The sequence below is a fragment of the Hippopotamus amphibius genome, chromosome 6, assembly GCF_030028045.1.
Source record: "Hippopotamus amphibius kiboko isolate mHipAmp2 chromosome 6, mHipAmp2.hap2, whole genome shotgun sequence".
Classification (NCBI taxonomy): domain Eukaryota; kingdom Metazoa; phylum Chordata; class Mammalia; order Artiodactyla; family Hippopotamidae; genus Hippopotamus; species Hippopotamus amphibius.
In genome coordinates this window covers 166,493,879-166,513,360 of record NC_080191.1, presented here as the reverse complement: position 1 = coordinate 166,513,360, position 19,482 = coordinate 166,493,879, and the positions used below count along the sequence as shown (strand labels likewise).

At 39.5% G+C, this 19,482-nt stretch overlaps 1 protein-coding gene across 2 annotated transcripts in view; it reads left to right on the top strand.

The window, feature by feature from the left end:
- The window catches only part of FGF12 (fibroblast growth factor 12), a 526,043-nt gene that overhangs the window by 317,254 nt on the left and 189,307 nt on the right, over positions 1 to 19,482 (top strand). For both annotated transcript variants that reach the window (XM_057739036.1, XM_057739035.1), the window contains one exon: positions 17,487 to 17,597. In XM_057739036.1, the coding sequence (XP_057595019.1) occupies positions 17,487 to 17,597 (111 nt within the window). The remainder of the gene's footprint in view (positions 1 to 17,486; positions 17,598 to 19,482) is intronic.

The window sequence follows — 19,482 nt, the reverse complement described above, 5'->3', positions numbered from 1 at the left end:
TTGAAGGTTACGCAGTTTTAATGTTTTCCCCATAATGTACCTTTTGTTAAAGATAGAAGGTGTAGGAAACATTGATGTTGAAATGATAAGACTTTGAGTATCATAATCTGAGCTGTTACAAAAGGACTCTGCTTCCTATTTAAAAATAGACAGTTCTGCTGGAGAGAGTATAACAACAACAGCAAAAATTAAAATGCATAGTTGAGCTGAAAACTAAAGAGGGGAACTCCTCAGCTGCCAGAAATGAAGAGGGTATTTATATTCATGGAGATGAGCAGGAACTGATTTCATGTGCTTCAAGGGGGATTATAGAACCAGAATGGGCATTAATAGTTGGGCACTGGGTTTAGCCCTCATGCAGGCATGGGAGATGAGGCCTCAGGCCTGTATTAGGCAGAAAGGGGCCTATAACAGAGACATTGCTTTTTCTGAGAAATGATGACTTAGAAAAACTTTCCACCTGCCAAGGAAAATTGAAAGGACTTTGATGCCCACCCAAGATAGCAGATAGAAAGTGTTGACTGTAAGGAATTACAAACCTTGACCTGGACCACTTCCTGGGTGAGGTCTGAAATCAAATTATAAAATATTAACAATACCTCCCTGTTAAGCAGGAATTCCAGTCTGAGAAGTTAATGTAAAAACTTATCTGTGGTTGGAGATATCCACAAAGTATTATGGGAGGCCAATGTAAACCCTTCCTGAAGGTTTCACAGTCCAAGGCAGCCCAAAACAGCTCCCTTTGAAGACAATCTTATTGTCAAGTAATAGAAACCACACAAGGATAGAACACAACAAATTGAAGAATTCATATCCCTGAAGTCTAGATACTAGATCAATCTGAACTAAATTTTAAATTAAGAATGTTTTAAATGTTTAATAATTAAAAGAAGTAGAAACCATAAGCAGTATGGAAAAAAATAGGCTAAAAATATAAAAATAATTATATAGTAATTGCAAGAGTAGGGAAAAAATCTATGCGTATGTTCAAAAGCAAGCTATACTCAATAAAAGAGAAAATGTTTGAGTTGGAAATGAAATCAGAGAAACCACTCAGAATCAGAGAGGTGGAAAACATTGAATGAGAATTTAAGATATATGGGGTATATAAGGAGAAGTTCCAACATGCATGGCATAGGAGTTCTGGAAAATAAGAAAGGCAATATTAGGTAATCTAAAATTAAAAAGACTAAAATAGAATTTTCAGAGCAGAAAAATTCATCTGACCTTATCCCATCAAGGTCTTAAAAAAATTCCCACTTAGAATTATAGTAAAACCATATTACAATGAAGATAAAACATGTTAAAAATGGCCAGAGAAAAAAGATTAACTACAAATGAAAGATAGGTAGACTTACTGCAGACTTGTCATCAGTAATAATGGTTGCTAGAAGGCAATGGGATAACGTTTTCAGAATGCTGAGGGAAAATAATCATCATTTGATCCTGTGTATCCGTTTAACTATAATTCAAGAGAGAGAAACAAATGTCATGGTATAGACTAAGAAATTTAACCATTTACAGATTCATCTTATTGGTTTACAAAGAGTAGGTTGAATCTAGAGAGAAGAGATTGAAAATGAAATCATGAGCAAAAAAATATGGAAAACAGGTTGGTGTGCCTAATACATAATCATCGAAAAAGATCCTATGGCAAGCCTTTCATGGGCTTAAAATAGCTAGGACCCTATTCAGTGATAGCAGTGGGAAGATTTCAGAGTTTGAAAGTGGTTGCAATATTTAGTAGGAGCTTAATGATCACAATTATTCTTGGATTTTGCTAAATTACAAATTTATGTTAAATATATGAGTAGCCACTAAATTAATAGAAATAGATTATAATTTCCAAACAAAATTTTCCCCCAAATCAAGATAAGAGGGAGCATCAGAGGGCAAACAAAGAAACTAAATCAATCCAATTGAAAGAACATAAGGATAAGTAAAGAAGCAAAGAAATGCAATGTAAATAAAAAACACAAACTAAGATGATAGAAACAGACACAACTAAATCAGAAATGACAGTGAGTGAAAAGTGACTATAGTCATTATTAAAGATCAGATCCAAACATATAATGTTTATATAATGTTGACAGAGATAATCAGATTGCAGAATGGTATGTACAGCACGATACTTTTTATGTAAAAATGTACAGTATGCAAAGTAGCACTACATATTTTTAGGGGTTACATAAAAAGGGAGTAAAGGAACAAACATATGAATAAGAAAGCTACACATAAACCAAATTCAGAAATGTGGTTGGGTCTGATTAGGAAAATAATGGAATGGAATTAATTATGTAGAAAGATTTGAGGAAATTATGGAAAACGTTAGTTTTTGTTAAATGTGGATGGTGAGTTCACGGATACTCAAGAGGCAGTAGAGAATGGTAGCATGCACTGTGGCTTCTGGAGCCAGACTTCCTGAGTGCAAATCCTAAAGTCCTAATTTTACTTAATAAATTGTGGGACCTTGAGCAATTACTTCACTTCTTTGTATCTAAATCTCATCATTGTAAAGTGAGGAAAAACAAACAAAAAAACCGCTTGCAGGGCTGTTGTAAAGGTTGAATGAGTAAATGCTTTGCATAGAAATTTCATAATCCCTGGTTCATGGTAACATACTTATTGAAGGCTATTGTTATCTCTATATTTTTCATGTTTGAAATATTTATTTCATGTTAAAAAGAGAATTCAAAGAAATGAAAGTGTTAATGAGTATGCAAAATTATAATAAATCTGCAAATTTTTATCAACATAATCTTCACCAAAACTTAAAATCACTAATCAAAATTCTCACATGATGCATCAAAAAGTTAACAGAGCCTTAATGCAAAGTTGAAAGAGAAAATCTCATGAATATTCTATCTAATTTGATTTTCCATTTATGACAATAAAGGTGATCCACATGCAGAATGGGTTTTATGTGGATACTTGCAAAGAGCTTCACATTTATTCTCCTCACTTGTCATTTAGAAACAAAACACAGAGATTCTAAAATTAAGCCAGCTTTTTTTATAGAACAAAGTGCAGGATTTTGAAGCATCAAGTAAAAAATGAATTTTTTTTTCTGTAAAAGAAAATGAATTTTTGGTTCTGTAACACATAGATAAAATTTAATGTGTGTTTTCATTCTTTGCTTGTTTTTCCAAACAAACCTATGACAATTTAAAATTTTATTTGTTGACAAATCATGCCTTTTGTTACTAGAACGTGTCACATACAAATGGGAAACCATTGACAATTTTTTGAATAAGTGATGGGTATTAAAGTCAAGCTGGCCTCCTCTGCAGAGTTTGGGGAAATCATTAGCTATCCCTGTTTAGCCCTGAACCCTCCAGGAGAAAGGTCCTTTTCCTCTCTCTCTCTCTCTTTCTTTCTTCTTTGTTTTTTTTTGGGGGGGGGGTACGTGGGTGTCAGGAATTATGGTGACCACCCTTGAGAGTATTGTGTTGACACTCTTGTCTGAAACCACAGGTTCATATCTTTGTCCATGGAATTTTTCATCTTTGCATCCCTCATAATCAGTCACAGGGACAATTCCTTGTACTTCTGTTTCAGTCACTTTCAAGTTGTCCCTGAGAGCCTCCCAAGGTGAATATGAGGTATAGCATACAATCCATATTTAGATCACAAGTGTACCATCCATATTTGATAACTATTTCTACTTTTTATGTACTGTTATATCAGGTAATAATTTAACTGCATTATTATAGTTTGTGTGATTATATTTTAAATGGAATTTTAACAATCTTTATTAATATACAGTGGTAAGAGATGTAATCTCTCTAAAATCTATTAAAAATACTTTCTCCATTTTTACTTTTAATTCATTGCAAACAGCTTGTAGTCTCTGTTTCTACTTATGAGTCCCTTAGGTTTCTGGGATCCTAAATTTCCAGCCACTGAATTGTTCCAAAACTGTCATCTTATAGATGAAACCCAAAGCCTAGAACGAAGGAAACCAGTACGTTGAACAAATATGTGTTTGCTTCCTACATTGTGTTAGTGGCACTAAATACTGGGTGTATTGTGATGGGTAAAACTAACATGGCCTCACCCTCATGGGTGCTACAGAGGAGGAAACAGATATCAAACAAATAAAGAAAAATAGATATCTAATTACAAATTGGGATATGTGTTATGAAGGGGGAAAACAGCATGTTGACACAGAACCTGAATCTGAATATGAAGGCAGATTTAGATTGGGGGCCTAGGCAAGACCTCTGTGGAGTGACGTTTAAACTAAAACTTGAATTTATCTTAGGAAGAAATCAATCCAGTCAGGGGGAAATGCATGTGCAGAGATGCTTAGGTCTGAAAAGAAAGAAGGCGTGTGTGCCTAGAGCTTAGTGAGCCAGGGAGAGAGTAAATTGAGATGATGATGGAATGGTAGACAGGAGCCAGATGGTGCAAAGCTCTCCAGGCCATGATAAGGTTTTGATGTCTTATTGTAAATGAAATGGGAAGCTATTAAAGGGTTTAAGCAGGAGAATGACATGATCTAATTTATCCTGTAAAATATTACTTCCACCATAGTGTTGTTTGGGAGGGAAATAGGGTAAGAGTGTTAGTGAGTGTTGGGGGAATCTAGCCGGGAAGTGTGATGGCCTGGACCAAGGTGGTGATGCTGGGGATGGAGAGGAGCCAACAGGTGAGAACAGACCCCAGGTGTCTGGATCCCCCAGTCCATACTTCCCATTGCACCATCCTGCCTGGTATGAGCTTGCCGCAGTATCGAAGCTGATTGATGTGCTGTTGGAGCTCTAAACTGCTCTTTTGCAGAAAGTATTATTACCTCTTCAACTCACTCTAGTTGACTCTGCAGATTTTTCTTGGTGGATGCTATAAAAAAGATGACAGACAAAAGATCACATTTTACAACAATGGCATTTTACCTGCAGGTAATTTAGATTTGTGGAGTATGAGGGAATTCCCCAGGCTTGCCAATTTGGATGAAAAGATTTCCTCTGAGATACAGGACAGTTTTAGGACAGGTCCAACATCCTGCAGCTTCTCTGATGTCAGGGAACTGTCATGCCTGTGCTGTCCTGTTCATTTATTTCGGGTGCCAAAAGATGTGTCTGTGAAAAAAGAGGCCTTAAGACTAACTGAGAAGATTTTTCTTTGTCAAGTGAGGATGCTGTTATTACAGAAGACTATTTGGATGCGTGGAAATGTCTATACTCCCCCCACCCCCTCCTTTTTTTTTTGTACCGGGAAGCCAAAAGCTTTAACTCCAGCTTAGTGTTTGCTGTTTATTCTAGGTCTCTTGCTTTACAGGTTTATATCATTTTTGTAGGCTGATCACCATAAAGGCAGAAGAGAGAAGTATCAGCATGTCAGATTCCTTCAAGAGACAGCTGTTGATTAGCAATGAGAACGTGTAAAGAGCAAAGGGTTCTGGCTTCGACACCTGGTTCTGGCACTTATTACCTCTGCGATTTAGTGACTTAACCTCTGTAAGCCTCAGTTTCCTAACCTATATAAAAAAAAAGGCGCAATGTCTACCTTCAATTATTTCCGTGAGAATTTAGAGAGAGCATCCACGGAAAGCACTCGGTACGTGGCAAATGCTTGGCAGTTGTTTCCTGTGAATGAAAGTCAGGAGAATTTGCCCGTTGCTACTGCTCCTAACCATGTGTCTTCCAAACCGCATTAATTCTATCTGAAAGTTAAATCTACCACACAAGCAAGGCCACTTGCTGGTTGTAGAACACCCTGCAATGTGTACTCTTTAAATCAAGCTTCTTAAAAATTCGTAATATAATTTTTAAAGGTTGTTTTCTATTTACAGGTATTACAAGATATCAGCTGTATTCCCTGTGTTGTACAGCACATCCTTGAGCCTATCTCACACCCAGTAGTGAGTGCCTCCCACTCACCTCCTCCTATATGGCGACCCCCCCCCCCCCCCCCCCCGTCCCACTGGCACAATGTGCATTCTTAATTCCTTAGAACAGCCTTCAGAAGCAGGTCTTAGTCATTCAAACAATTTCACAAGAAGCAGCGCCTGCCTGTGTACAAAGAAATGAAATCACTTTCCACATACCACACAGCTCATTTGGGACAAGGCCAGGACACCTGGGAGAGGTATGAAACATGGTTTTCATTTAAAGGGGCACAGCACAGAAAGAGCCTCAACTCTGGGGCTTGGAAGACATGCTCTCGTCGGGTTTCCCCTCTCTCTAGTGTTCTGCTTCTTCATCTGCAGCATTTAGATCCTCCTGAAGGGCGTCTCTGGTTCTCACATCTTCAGATTCTAGGATTATCTTCATGTGTGAACTATCTCATGGTCTGCATGCTCCAGAGCACATTCTTGAGTTGCCTGGAAGACAAGGTTCATTTCAGGTCTACTTCCCCAGATGAGAGTCTGAGAAAGACCAAGAGGCTGTGACTCAGTGAGATTGGCCAGAATCAAACCCCCTTTCATGAATGGAAAGCCTTAGAAAGGCAAAGAAGTCATTGGGCTTCCTAGGAATGCTCACGTTAAGCTTTTGCCACCCTCATATTCTATGATGTCCTACGCTGACACAGGGCTTCCTGAGAAGCCTATGGATAGATTTGGATTTAGGGAAGGAGAGGTCACACATCTTTCCAGAGCTGAAGGGAGTCTACACATCGTGCCATCTACCAAGCCCCACCAAGCACAGTCGGTCCTCAGGCTGATGTCCTCTCTCCACCCTCATTGCCATTGCCTACCTGAGGCCTTATTACATGTCACGGCTTCCTATGTGGTTTCCATGACCACAGCACCACTCACTCTGTCATCCTTCTCTGTTGTTCCCCAGTATGGCTGTCTAAAATACTGCCCTCATCATTCATCCCTAGGCTTAAAATCCTTCAGTTTCCCTGTCGTCTGGTGCAGTGGTACCTAATGCTTCTCTTCTCTGAAGTGGGTGGGGCAAGACAAACTTTTGTCACCTGGACATTTTAATGTTTGTGTGTGTTTAGTTTTGGTCTTTTTTAAACATTTGAACATTCACTTATAATCTATGCATAATACATGGATTAGTACCTACATGTAATTTATAAATAATAAATATGCACACGTGTGTTACTGAAACTCAGGTCTGGCTGCTCACTGCTTGAAAGCCAATACTCAGGAGGCAAAGTTGGTGGAAAGGAAAGTTTGCTTTTTTTTTTTTTTTTTTTTGATTTTTAATCTTATTTGTAAGTTTGAATATTCTTTTTTTTTTTTTAATTTTTATTGGAGTATAGTTGATTTACCATCTTATGTTAGTTTCAGGTATACAGCAAAGTGACGCATATAAATATATCCATTCTTTTTCAGATTCTTTCCCCATAGAGATCATTACAGAATATTCAGCGGAGCTCCCTGTGCTCTGCAGTAGGTCCTTGTTGGTTATGTATCTTATATATAGTAGGGTGTGTATGTTAATCCTAAGCTCCTGATTTATCCCTTCCCTCAGCTTTTCCCTTTTGGTAACCATAAGTTTGTTTGGAAAGTTTACTTTATTTCAGATGCTGGCAACTGGGGGAGAGGGCAGACTCGTGTCCAAAGGCCAACTCTCCCCTGACAATCCGTGGGCAAGAGCTTTTAAAGGGGAAATTCAGGGGTGTGTGGGCGGAGGAAGGGGGCTACATGTAGAAAAGGCACAGCTCCGACAATCGTCTTGAAGGTAGTTATGCTGTGGTCTCATCAGTGTCATCTTGATTGTTTTAGGTACAGTTCAGTTCCAGGGTCAGTTTGTCCCCATTTCTTTGAGGCCAGTTCTCAGAATTGTGGCAGCTTATGTCATGGCTACAGTCTGGTCATCTTGTGGTTAACGTCTTCCACCTGGTGGGGGTTTCAGTATCTATAAGACAGCTCAAAGGATATGGATCAGAATATTCTCTACAGCCCTTGAGGAGAAACTAAAAGTCCTTGACTTCATTTAATGACTAAGCTATTATTGTTTGGTCTTGTTTGACTGCTTTTCCTTTGTTTCTGTATTTTCTCATTTCTCTGATTAAATTTATTCTTTGACTAAAATTTTTCTACAGAATAAAGGCAGGCAGAGGACATGGAGGGTAGGGGTCTGTCCTGGGAAGGCCTCTTAGGGTCCTGCTCCATTTCATATGGAAGCTGTAGATTTAACATTTTCGATGTATGATCAAAAGAATTTGGAGATCATTGGTTTAAAGGATAAAGTAAACTTTATTAGCTTTGCTTAAAGAACCTCCAGGGTCCTCGGCTCTTCTGCTGTCACCTCCAGCCGCTGCTTGCACCCTCTCGTTTCCCTGCACCTTGGCCACGCCCGTGTACCTGCCCAGGCTCTGAACACGCTCAGCTTGTGTGCCCGGTTGGGCTGGCCCTCCTGCTGATGCTTCTCAAAGCACAACGGCCCTCCTATTCAAGGCCAAGGCTAGAATGTGGCTTCATCTTCGAAGCCTTTCTTAACTGCCTCTTGTCCCAGAACCCACAATTCCAGGTAGACTTAGCACCGCCACTCTGTGATTCCACGGTGTGTTTTCTTGTTCCTTTAAGACAGCACTTTCCATGTTCTCTAGGTATGGTTAGGTGTGTATACATCTCAGTAAGGAGGCCGTGGGTGCCTTCCAGGCAGGAACTGCGTCTTTCTCATCTTTGCACGCAGCACCTAGTGCATGTTGGAAGTCAGTAAAAAAAAGGTGTTTGAGTTATTTTAAATGTTCGTGAGCATCTTACAGAGAGAAAGCTGGGAGGGAGGGGGTTAATGGCCTAAGGAATAAAATTGGCTCAGTACAGAAGCCCCATCTTGATGGGCAAGTCCCTGCCCAGCTCAGACTGCTTTAGAGAAGAGGATACTTAGGAAAAGCATGTCCTTTCTTTCTGTTTAGCTTGGAGGCAGCATGAAGGTTAAGGGATTGGCTGTCTCAAGGTCACTTGACTCCTGTTGAAGGGGGAGGCGACTCAGGGCTTTGGAGACTGTGCAGTTTGTGGAGGATGCTGCTGTGCTTGTCAGACTGTGTTCAGTGTGGAGGGGCTGAGTGGAGACTGAGAATGGAAGGAAAGGCACTGAAGGCTGGAGGCATGATATTCAAAGGCCATAAACAGCTTTCTTACAAACAAGGAGCTCCTCTAGAAGTCACGGGTCACAGGGGAAAATCCCGGGTATAATTTATCTCCTTTCTGGCCACATACACACAGCCCTGTGCCTGGCACTGTGCTGTTTGCTGGGACAGGGTCGTGAATCATTTAAGGTCCTTGCCCTTGAGGAGCTGTACCTAGTTCAGCAGCAGAGACAGGTCGTAAGCGAACAGCTGTGGGGAGTCCTCTCCTAGCCTGTGCCCCAGGGAGTTGTGCAGAGGGAGTGATTCATTTAGCCTCAGGGTGTCAGGGAAGGCCCCGTGGAAGGCAGCTGAGCCTGGAGGATGGAGGAGCAGTTCTGGGCAGAGAGAAGGCAGAGGATGGGATGTGCGTTTCAGGCAGAGGGAACTATATTGGCAAGGGTCTAGGGCAAGGGTTGGCCAGCTTTTTCTGGAAAGGACCTGTTAGTAAATATTTCAGGCTTTTCGGGCTGTAGGGTCTCCGTTGCAACTACTCATCTCTGTTGTCATCGCACGAAAGTAGCCAGGGGCAAATGTGTGAATGAAGGAGCACGGGCTGTGTTCCAATAAAACTTTATTTACAGAATTGGCAACGGGAGGGCTGTAGTTTGCCAGCTCCTGGTCGAGAGGAGGATCTTCGGAGAGCCTCTCATCTGGTTCTCAGTCTTTTCAAGCATTAGGATTACTTTGCATTTGCTAGTCCCTGTTTCCGGATGCTCTTAACTACTACCCCTGGGCTCTTCACCAGGTCTCAGTGAAATCTGCTTCTCACCACGCTGTTCACAATGACACACCCATCCGCTGGACCCTCCGTCCTTTTTCATTGCTTTCCTTTTCATCATGTCGCCTATATAAAAACTCTGTTACATTTGAATTGTTTGTTTACTTGTCTTTCCTGCTGGAATGTGAGCCTCATGGCTTGTTCTCTGTTGTATTCAGTGCTGTGCTGGAGCCTGGGATGCTCTTCCACTCCGGCTCTGCATCTAGTGAGGTCTAATGATAGTTTTAAATCAGCCACGAAATCGGTCCCATGGAAATCAGGTTTGGGGCATTTTTTAAAAAAGAGCTGTTTTACGAGCATATTGCTGGGTATTCCGTCTACCTAGAATCACCACCAGACAGTCTGGTGCTCAGTAAATACTTGGGTTTTGAATCAAAAATGCTATTAGTATCTGCTGATGGAGAAAATATATCTCCTCTTATAGATACAGAGTCCTCTTGCCATTTTAAGTGCTTCACAGGGATTTACATGGCCCTTAGGTGGATAACTGCTAAGAGCACCGTCACCGTCACTTGACCTATGAGAAGATCGAGGACTCAGGACAGGACACGGTAATCTTTACCCCACGGAGCAGACAGGTTCTGCTAGGCCGTGATGTCACATCTCCGCCTTATTCCCTGCAGTCTCCCGCGTGAACGTGAGGCCTCTGGCCTGCATCTCTGTTACTAAACAACAAGTATTTTTAGTGAATTCCCTCGGCTTCGTGTGATTGTCATTTTTGCAGAGTGTTCAAAAGTCCAGATAAGTTCTATCCTCTTTCACATGTCTTACTGTATCCATTTATGATTTGTCTGGGGCTTTGATGTATGGTATGTAAATGTGCCCTAGTCTATACCCTTTAGCTGTGATTGTCATACATATATCTGTTTATGAACAATGTCCAACCCTGATAATCTAATTTTGAAATCTGCAGCAGCATGAGGCCCAGAAGCATCACTTGACAAGAATCCCAATTTAACAGCCTCTTCAATCTCAGTTCCTTTAAGTGGGCCACATTAAACCTTGATACCGAGGGTGCATTTGTAAGCCCACAGAGACTGATTAAAAAGCCCCATCAAATTACTACACGATGCATACTTAACATTTACAAAGAACTCTCCATTTGCAGGATGCCTGCTAAACAGTCTTTTCAGTTCCCTGTCCTAAGCAGGCACTAAGAAACAGAAACGTGAACTTGTACTTGACGGCCATCTGGCTTATCTCAAAGCTTTCCAGGACCTCAGGCCTGGAAAGGACCTTGCATTGCCAGGCAGAATGCCTTAGCTTTCGGAGATGTCAGTGTCCTTCAGAGCTATTTTGACCTTTAGTTTTTTCTGCTTCTCTCTGTTTGCGTCTGTCCAGTGATGGAGAACTCGCTTTTTCCTTAGGCAGCCTGTTTTCTTTTTGAATACAGTTTACAGAAAGTTCTTTTTTTACCTGCCTCCCTATAACGTTCACCTATTGGACCTAGTTCTATCCCTGTGGAGCTACTCAGAACAAATTGGCCTCCTTTTACTTCTGTCTCTTCTGTCTTCTTACTTCTGCTCTCAAGAATGTGGAGACAGCTCTCACGTCCCCTGAGTCCTCCCTTCTCCAGGCTGCATGTCGACTGTTCATTCAGCCATTCTTCATTGACAGTCCTTTGTACCCTCTTTATTTGGCTCCCGTTCCTCTGGACATGTTCCCATTTTGCCAGTGTCTTTCTTAAAGTGACTGAACAGTGCTGGAGAACGGCTGGGACCATAGAATATTACGGTAGATCTACCTCTTCATTTACTAGTTCTGTAACCTTGGGTAAGTGATGTAGCTTCTGTGAATCTCGATAATCTCACCTGACAAATGAGAAAAAGTACCTTACGCATTCAGTTGTTGTGAGTACCAGATACAACTGTAGTAAAATCATTGAGGGTGTGCCTAGTACAGAGTAGATGGGTTCAAAATGTGGCCATTGTTATTATAATAAGTACTATTAATTCTCTAGATATGGCTTCCATGACAAAGTTTGGATCACTCTTATATTTTTCATTTTAGATTGGAGTTTACACGGGGGCACTTTCTCTAAGTTTAGGTGCAAATGTTGAATAGCCTGGCCCTAGATAAACACAATCCAATTTTACTATCATATATATATATGCACATATGTAAAATGTCAATATCAGATATATATACATATATTTCTTGCGATTACAGTTTCCTGTAACTCCTTTCCTTTGTCACTCCCACACTTCAATAACTGATGCACAACTAGGTGCTCCTCCCCCTCCCCCTCATCTCTTCTCTACCTTCTTGCCCCCCCCCCACCCCGGTCCTGCAGCTTGCACAAGATACATACAGGTTATGTCTTGGCTGCTCTTTGGAAAGAAAGACGACGTCCATTCAGCATATCAGAGAGGAGCCTTTTCCTAACTCATCCATGTGTTGGCTGGATGACCTTGGACAAGACATTTTCCCTCTGAGGCTCAGTTTTTCATTTTTATCTTTGAACTTGATGAAGGAAGGTATTTTGATGAAGGAAGGTATTGACATCCAGGTTCTTTTCCAGTTCTAAAATTCATTCTGTTTTCTGCAATCTAGTATTCATTTTGAGACGTGTGATTAGGCTTCCTTGGCTCCGACTGTGCTCTGGTTTCCAGTGTGTACCTGGGTAACTGCTCCAGAGCCCTACACTTTATATTTTTATCTTTATTTTTTGTTGAGTAACTTCCGAGTAATTCTTTTTTTCTTAAGAACTTTTATTGAGATATAATTGACATACAATGAACTGCATATATTTAAAGTATACCACTTGATATTTTTTTCTTATTAGGAATGTATATACGGCGATCCCAATCTCCCAGTTCATCCCACGCCCCCCCCCCCCCCCCGGCCCTACTCCCCACTGCACTACACTTTAAGGCAGCAGGAATGTCTAGATAACCCCTTCTGGTCTCAGCTCTTCTGCGTGGCTTTGAAGCCAAACCTTCTGTGGAAATTGCCACATCATCCTGAAGGGAAGCAGGTTGAACGTGAGTTCCTGTGCTTCACCTTCTTTGTCACCAACCTCTTTGAAGGTAAAATTTCTTCCTTTCTTTTGTGGCTGTAATTATTATTTTTAATCAACTTAACATGGTTTTACATTTACCAAAAAGTTAAGATAGTACAGAGAGTTCCCGTGTACCCTACACCCAGTTTCCCGTATGAACATCTTACATTCATTTGGTATGTTTGTGACAATCAGTGAGGAACTGACACGTTATGATTAACTGAAGTCCTTACTTGACTCAGAAGGCCTCAACTTTTTACCTAATGCCCTTTTTCAGTTCCAGGGTCCCATCCAGGATACCGCATTGCATCTAATTGTCACATCTCTTTAGGCTCCTCTTGGCTGGGACATTTTCTCAGAATTTCTTTCTTTCTTTCTCTTTCTTTCTTTCATTTTTTTTTTTTTTTAATTTTTGACCGTTTCAAGGGGTACTGGTCAGTTGTTTTGTAGAATGTCTTGCAGTTGAGATTTTTTTGATATTTTTCTCATGATTAGACTGGGGTTATTGGTTTTGAAAAGGAAGATCACAGAGGTAAAATGCCATTCTCATTACATCATATCAAGGGTGTCAAAGCATCAAGGCTATCAGCATGATTTATGACTGTTGCCCTTAACCTTGACCCCCTGGCGAGGTAGCATTTTGTTTGTCAGGTTTCTGCTCTGTGACATTACCCCCCACCCGTCCACCCGCTTTTCACCTTCTCTTAGGAAGGGAGTCACCGTGTACAACCACTGCTAGTGATTATTCACCCGTCTCAGGTGGGTATTTCTGATGGCTGTTGTCTTTTTTTCCCCCCCAGAATTCTCCTGTTTTGTTGACATTTCTTAGGGCTTTATCATCTAAATCCAGCCAGTGTTAAGGAAGAGAAAATGTGGAGGAGAATGTTTGCTTCTAAAAGCCTTGGCCTGAAAATGGCACACATCACTTGCACTTAACATTCCATATGACACTCATTCATCTGCCAAACCTAACTGCAAGGGAGGCTAGGACAGATGGTCCAGCTGGGTGCCCAGGAAAAAGAGGAAATGGATTTTGGAGAAAATCTAGCAGTATTTGCTACACTACTTTAGAGTACAAAAGGGAACAAACCAAACCAATGTCTTCACACCGTCTAATAATACAGCCATCACTTCTTTAAAAAATGAAAAAATAATGGAAAAACATAATCTTAGAATCAAGGAGAGTCATATAAATTGAAAACAAAATTAGCTGAATAGAAAACTTATTCTTATTTTTCTTATTTCACTACTGACCTATGAGCATTTGTTGCAAATAGGCACTTACCTGCATGTCAACATTGGAGAACCTCTGCCGTATATTGTGCCTATACAAGTTTCTGCATCATTCCTAAAGTCTGCCATGGTGTTTTTTCCTTCATCCATTGTTTTTCTGGAATACCCTTCCTCTGGTTTCTTTGCCTATGAAAATGCTACTCACTCCTCAAGTGACAGATGAGGTGTCTTCATCTAACTTTGAGACATAATTAGTCCCTTGCTCCTTGTGACATGTCACTCTGTTTCCATTCATCATTTAGCAGTTATCTCACACTAGTATTATATATACATATGTTTCATGTATTAGAGTGGGTGCTCCCTGAGGACAGCAAAGGTTTTATTAATCAGTTAGATCCCTAAGCATAGTCTGAAAAATAAAAAGGGTGTTTGTTGAATGCACCCAGCATGCTAGGTGTCCTAAAAAGTGGTCTCATTTTTTTAAACCGCTTTCTTTAAAACACAGCAGAACATTTTCTTTTTTTCCCTTCAATTATAAACGTGATCCTCCTTTATGATAGCCAAGCCTTCGTGGTGGAGGTGATCTTGAGCTGAGCCTGGAAAGGTTGATAGGGTTCAATGGTAATAAAGGGATAGGCATGCTCCACTGCTTTCTATATCACATCCTAGGTTCAGGGCGTTTGTTTCATAGATGGTCAGATCTCTTTTGAAACAGCTATAGTGTAAAATATTCGCTTTCATAGCTCATCATATAATTAAAACTCAGACTCTGAGCTTGTTCTGGCAGTGCTCTTGGTGGTGGGGGTTGGTGTAAAGCCTGAAGCTCATTATTTTGAACAGGAGTTACCAACCTGAATTCCCAGGGTCCCAACAGGGGGATAGCTTCACCACAGCAAAAGAAGTGTTTAATTACAGCTACAGAAAGAGGAGCATGAAAAAGAAAACAGAATCATTTTCAGGCATTAATGATTCAGCTGCCATGCATCTTACTACCTATCAAAACATGACTTCTTAAAGTGACCTTATCACGTTTATTAGAGATAAAGTTTGAATTATAAGACAGTTGTTCCTTTCCTTCCTTCTGCCCTTTTCTATCCTCTACTCTGAATCTTTTAGTTACTTTCGTGACTTTACAAGCTCAGTTAATATTTGACTGAAACATAAATCAGGACACAGAGTCTATTTGTAAAATGCTCCCTTTATCTCACTTACACTGTTTCCTCAATTTTCAGGATGGAAAAATTAGACCTTAATTAGGATTTATATTTTATGGGTTTTTTTATTTCACACTATCACATTTATTTATTCACCTGAAATTCTAAGTGATTATAGTTAGCATGGACATTTTTTTTTTCCCCATTGCACAGACAGGAAAACAGCCTCAGATACTAAGTGACTTGCTCAGGCCCCCGTAGCGGTTGTGGTTCGAAGCTGGGTCCCCTGACTGCACATCTAGAGCTGAACGTAGCACATGAGCATTTGCGTGTCAACCAGTTAGCCTTGTGGCAGGGGCTCCACGTTCTTTTATTTCTTCCCGTTATAAAAGTGACCCATACTTCCAGCAGCCGAGTCTTCCTGGAGGAGGTGATCTGGAACTGAGCCTGGGAAGGTTGGTAGGGTTTGATAGATGGTAAGGGAACAGGATAATTTTTTTTTTTTGCTGTGAGGTTAGCTAGCTACATGCTTCTCCTACGTGTCCCTTGATGGAGGAGGGGCACGGAGACAGCACATTGAGGATGAATCCATGCCTTGATTTCTGCCACTACTTAGAGCAGAAGATTCTCAAGTCAAAGAGACTTTAAGTCAAAGGTGCTCAAAGTCAATAGAGAATCATAGAAGGGACCTAAAGATCACTTACTTTAACTTCCAGATTTTATTGACAAGGAATACATTGAATTTATTTATTCCACGGTGTTAATACATAGTTATCAATCAGAATGCCTAATTTCCAGTTTAGTTCTTTTTTTTCAATACCCTGCTTCCTCACTACCAGGTTTTTTGGGCATCTTTTCTACTTGTTGGGACTGCTTTGAAGAAGACATGTTTATATAGGCATTGCCTCACATTCCCAAGTATGTGTGATCTAGTTGTATGTGCGAAAGACATATGTCGTAGTAGGGAGCCGGTCCATTCCCAAAGAGTTTATTGCATTGAATCCTTAACTAGAACTCTTACCTAGACTCAAACATCAATAAATGTGTTTAGTTTAACATACAGTACTTAGCCTGCCCAAAAAAAGACATTCTGAGTAAATCTTGGTTTAATAACTTGGTGAACGAATGACACTGTCAGTTGAAATTCACGGATTGTCCTTTTGAGGACAACACATGACTACTTCACCAATCATATGATTTCCATCCCTGCCTCAGTTTTTATCACCAGAAACAGCATTTTTCTTTTTCTGCTAATTTTAATGAAATAGGGCTATAAATATGCTAGAGTAGTCTAATTTTTGCCCAAAACTGAAGCAGAGACAAAGATGGTGGTGATACCATAGAAAATAGATTGTGCTGGCAGATAGTACCACAGTGGGGAAGCTTTAAATATTTATGTTAGCTGCTTTACAGAAATTCAAGTGTGGTATACAAAGATCAGTTTGATGGTATTGGTGTTTAGGGAGTGCTTAAAAGCTGAAGACCACTTCTAGTTTGAAATGCTTACAGAAATATGCATGGCTTGATTTTTTTTTTTTGTACTGGAAAAATGACTTTTGTAGTATTAGAGTTCACTCAGATGAGGTATTTACTGAAGGTGAAATCTGTTTCCACATACTTTCCAGTGACATCTAATGGCCATTGGGGTTTGGCTTTTTCCTGTGGTTCTCATCCAAGCCTGAATTTGATCAGAATTTCAAAACCCAGGAAAGATAGATGATAGATAGATGATGGATAGATAGATGATAGATAGATAGATAGATAGATAGATAGATAGATAGATAGATAGATGATAGATAGATAGATATAGATAGATAGATGATAGATAGGTATAGATAGATAGTTGCCATTCAGCAGAAGTAGAAGTCTCCCAGGACCTGATTATGACTACTGAAAGCTTAGCAATTGCAATGGCTATTTGGTTTGAACAGTGATTCTGAAATGGGACCACAAACTTGGTGGCATCTTGTGGCCAGACACTAGATGCACGAGGGAGAGAAATAATTCATTTTTTAGCACATCTCTGTATTTTTCTAATCATAATTAGCTTTTATTCATTTACATTTGGCTTACTGTTGCAGAGACTTATGGATCCGCCTCTAGAAAGAAAAAAAAAGTGAAGATATGTTACCAAAATGCCCTCTTTTCAAATAGTTATTTCAATATTTAAACCACTGGCATTTACATTTACATGGCAAAAACACTGGGAATGTTTTTGACAATTTGCAAGTGTGTATTTTTAAAAACAAAATAAAAATTTCAATAATCATTTCATTTTGTTTTGCAGAACCCCAGCTGAAAGGAATTGTGACAAGGTTATTCAGCCAGCAGGGATATTTCCTGCAGATGCACCCAGATGGTACCATTGATGGGACCAAGGACGAAAACAGCGACTACAGTAAGGAACATTAGCTTTTTGCAATCCCGTTACAATCAAATGTATGGCCCAGTGTATCTTAGACTTAAAGCATGACCAGGCTGCCTTTGGAACTATTCAGCTAGTAGTAAGCTAGTGTCTATTCCTTGATCCTTTTTGATATGATTCTCTATAGATATAGCCAAGAGACAGTAAGGGAGAGAGATTGTGTACTCAATAAGAAGGTAGGAGGCTTGAAGGAGTTCAGACTGGTCAGCGGACCAGAATTTCCTCTCATCCCATTCTTTGTATTCAGGATGATGGTAAGTATTCACAGAAACAAGGCAGACCTTCTAGCACAAAATGGGATTTTAATCCTGGAATCAAATAGTAAACATGTTAAAGTAATTCTTAGAACATCATTTCTGGAAGACCAAAAGTAGAAGACCAAAAGACTTTGTTTCTCAAAGTAAACATTGAATATATACGTAAGTATATTACATGTTATTTTATCTTTATTCAGGACAAAATTGTTAATTTAAAAAGAAAAATATATTAAAATATTATGGTAATAACAATATAATAAAGACTGGTAGAACTGCAATTTTGTTTATAATTTTTGAGATAAAATGCAAATGGTAAAAGATTATTGATAATATCCCTGGAAATAATGTTTAACTAATTTAACTATAGAGTTGACAAGTTTGATAACTAAACAAATCATCAAGGTCTGAGAGAGTGTATTTGCATTTCAGAAGAATTTTGATTATAAGCCTCAAAGCCAAGAATGATCACTCTCATCGTATCTTTCAGTTTCTGCGTAATCATATACAGACATCTGGGTGGAAATTCGTGTTATTCTAAAATTATGCAGGGCACCAAATAGTTTCCCAAAGCTTGTCTGTATTCCCTGCTGGATCTTTAGTACTGGTCACGTAGTAAATGCTCATTAAGTCTATAAACAATTGAGTTGTCTTCTGATGTATGTGATTTTGTGGTCAGACTGACATTCTACCCAACTGCATGAGATAATCTAAAAAGCCTGATATTTATGGTGAAATATCTTTTAAATTAAAAATGAAGATCTGAGGAAAGATCTACAATCTCTAGAATGTGAAAATGCTCTTGTCCACCCCTTCTAAATGATTCTTTGTTCACTTAATGTTACACATTACAAAACATGAATTACAATAAAGAAAAGATCTTATTAGAAAGAATTTCATTCCATTTTCTGCCGAGTAGTTGATTAGCTTATTGTGGTTTGTGTTGTTGGTTTGTATTTGTGGGAATGCATTCTTTAAATGATTTAAGGTTTCAACTGAGTACAGAAGAATGAGGATGGTTTCCTCTCCATGCAGAATTTTCAGTTATTGCATCTGAACTTGAATGCAGTGTGGATGGAAAGAATCAGGGATGTCACTTAGCTGTTTCACCCGTGCTATCTCTGGGGTATCCCTTGTTCTGGTTTCTTTTTCTATAAAATGAGGTGGCTGGAGATGATAATATTAATATCGTTTGTCAGAACTATCCACCCAACTTAAAAAAAGATTGAAAAATTATAAATTGATGAAAATAGATTCAGTCTTCAAGTGAGCCAAGTAGCCATAGCTGTAGGATGCAACTGCTACCCAGGTAGATGTCCTGTCAATGCGTGGCATTTATCATAGGGCAGTGGCAGAGAGGTGAGGGTGAAAGTGTGGGGTCGACTGACACAAATACTTCCTTCAGTGTTTTTAGAAAAATAATTGAAAATACTTTCTCTGCAGATGCTGGGTCAATGGCTAATATAGACCTGCAACCACATATAAATATACACATTTATACACACATATGTAATATATATGTATACATGTGTGTGTATATATATATGCATATATGTGTGTGTGTGTATGTGTGTATATATATATAGTGGCATTATGTATACCAC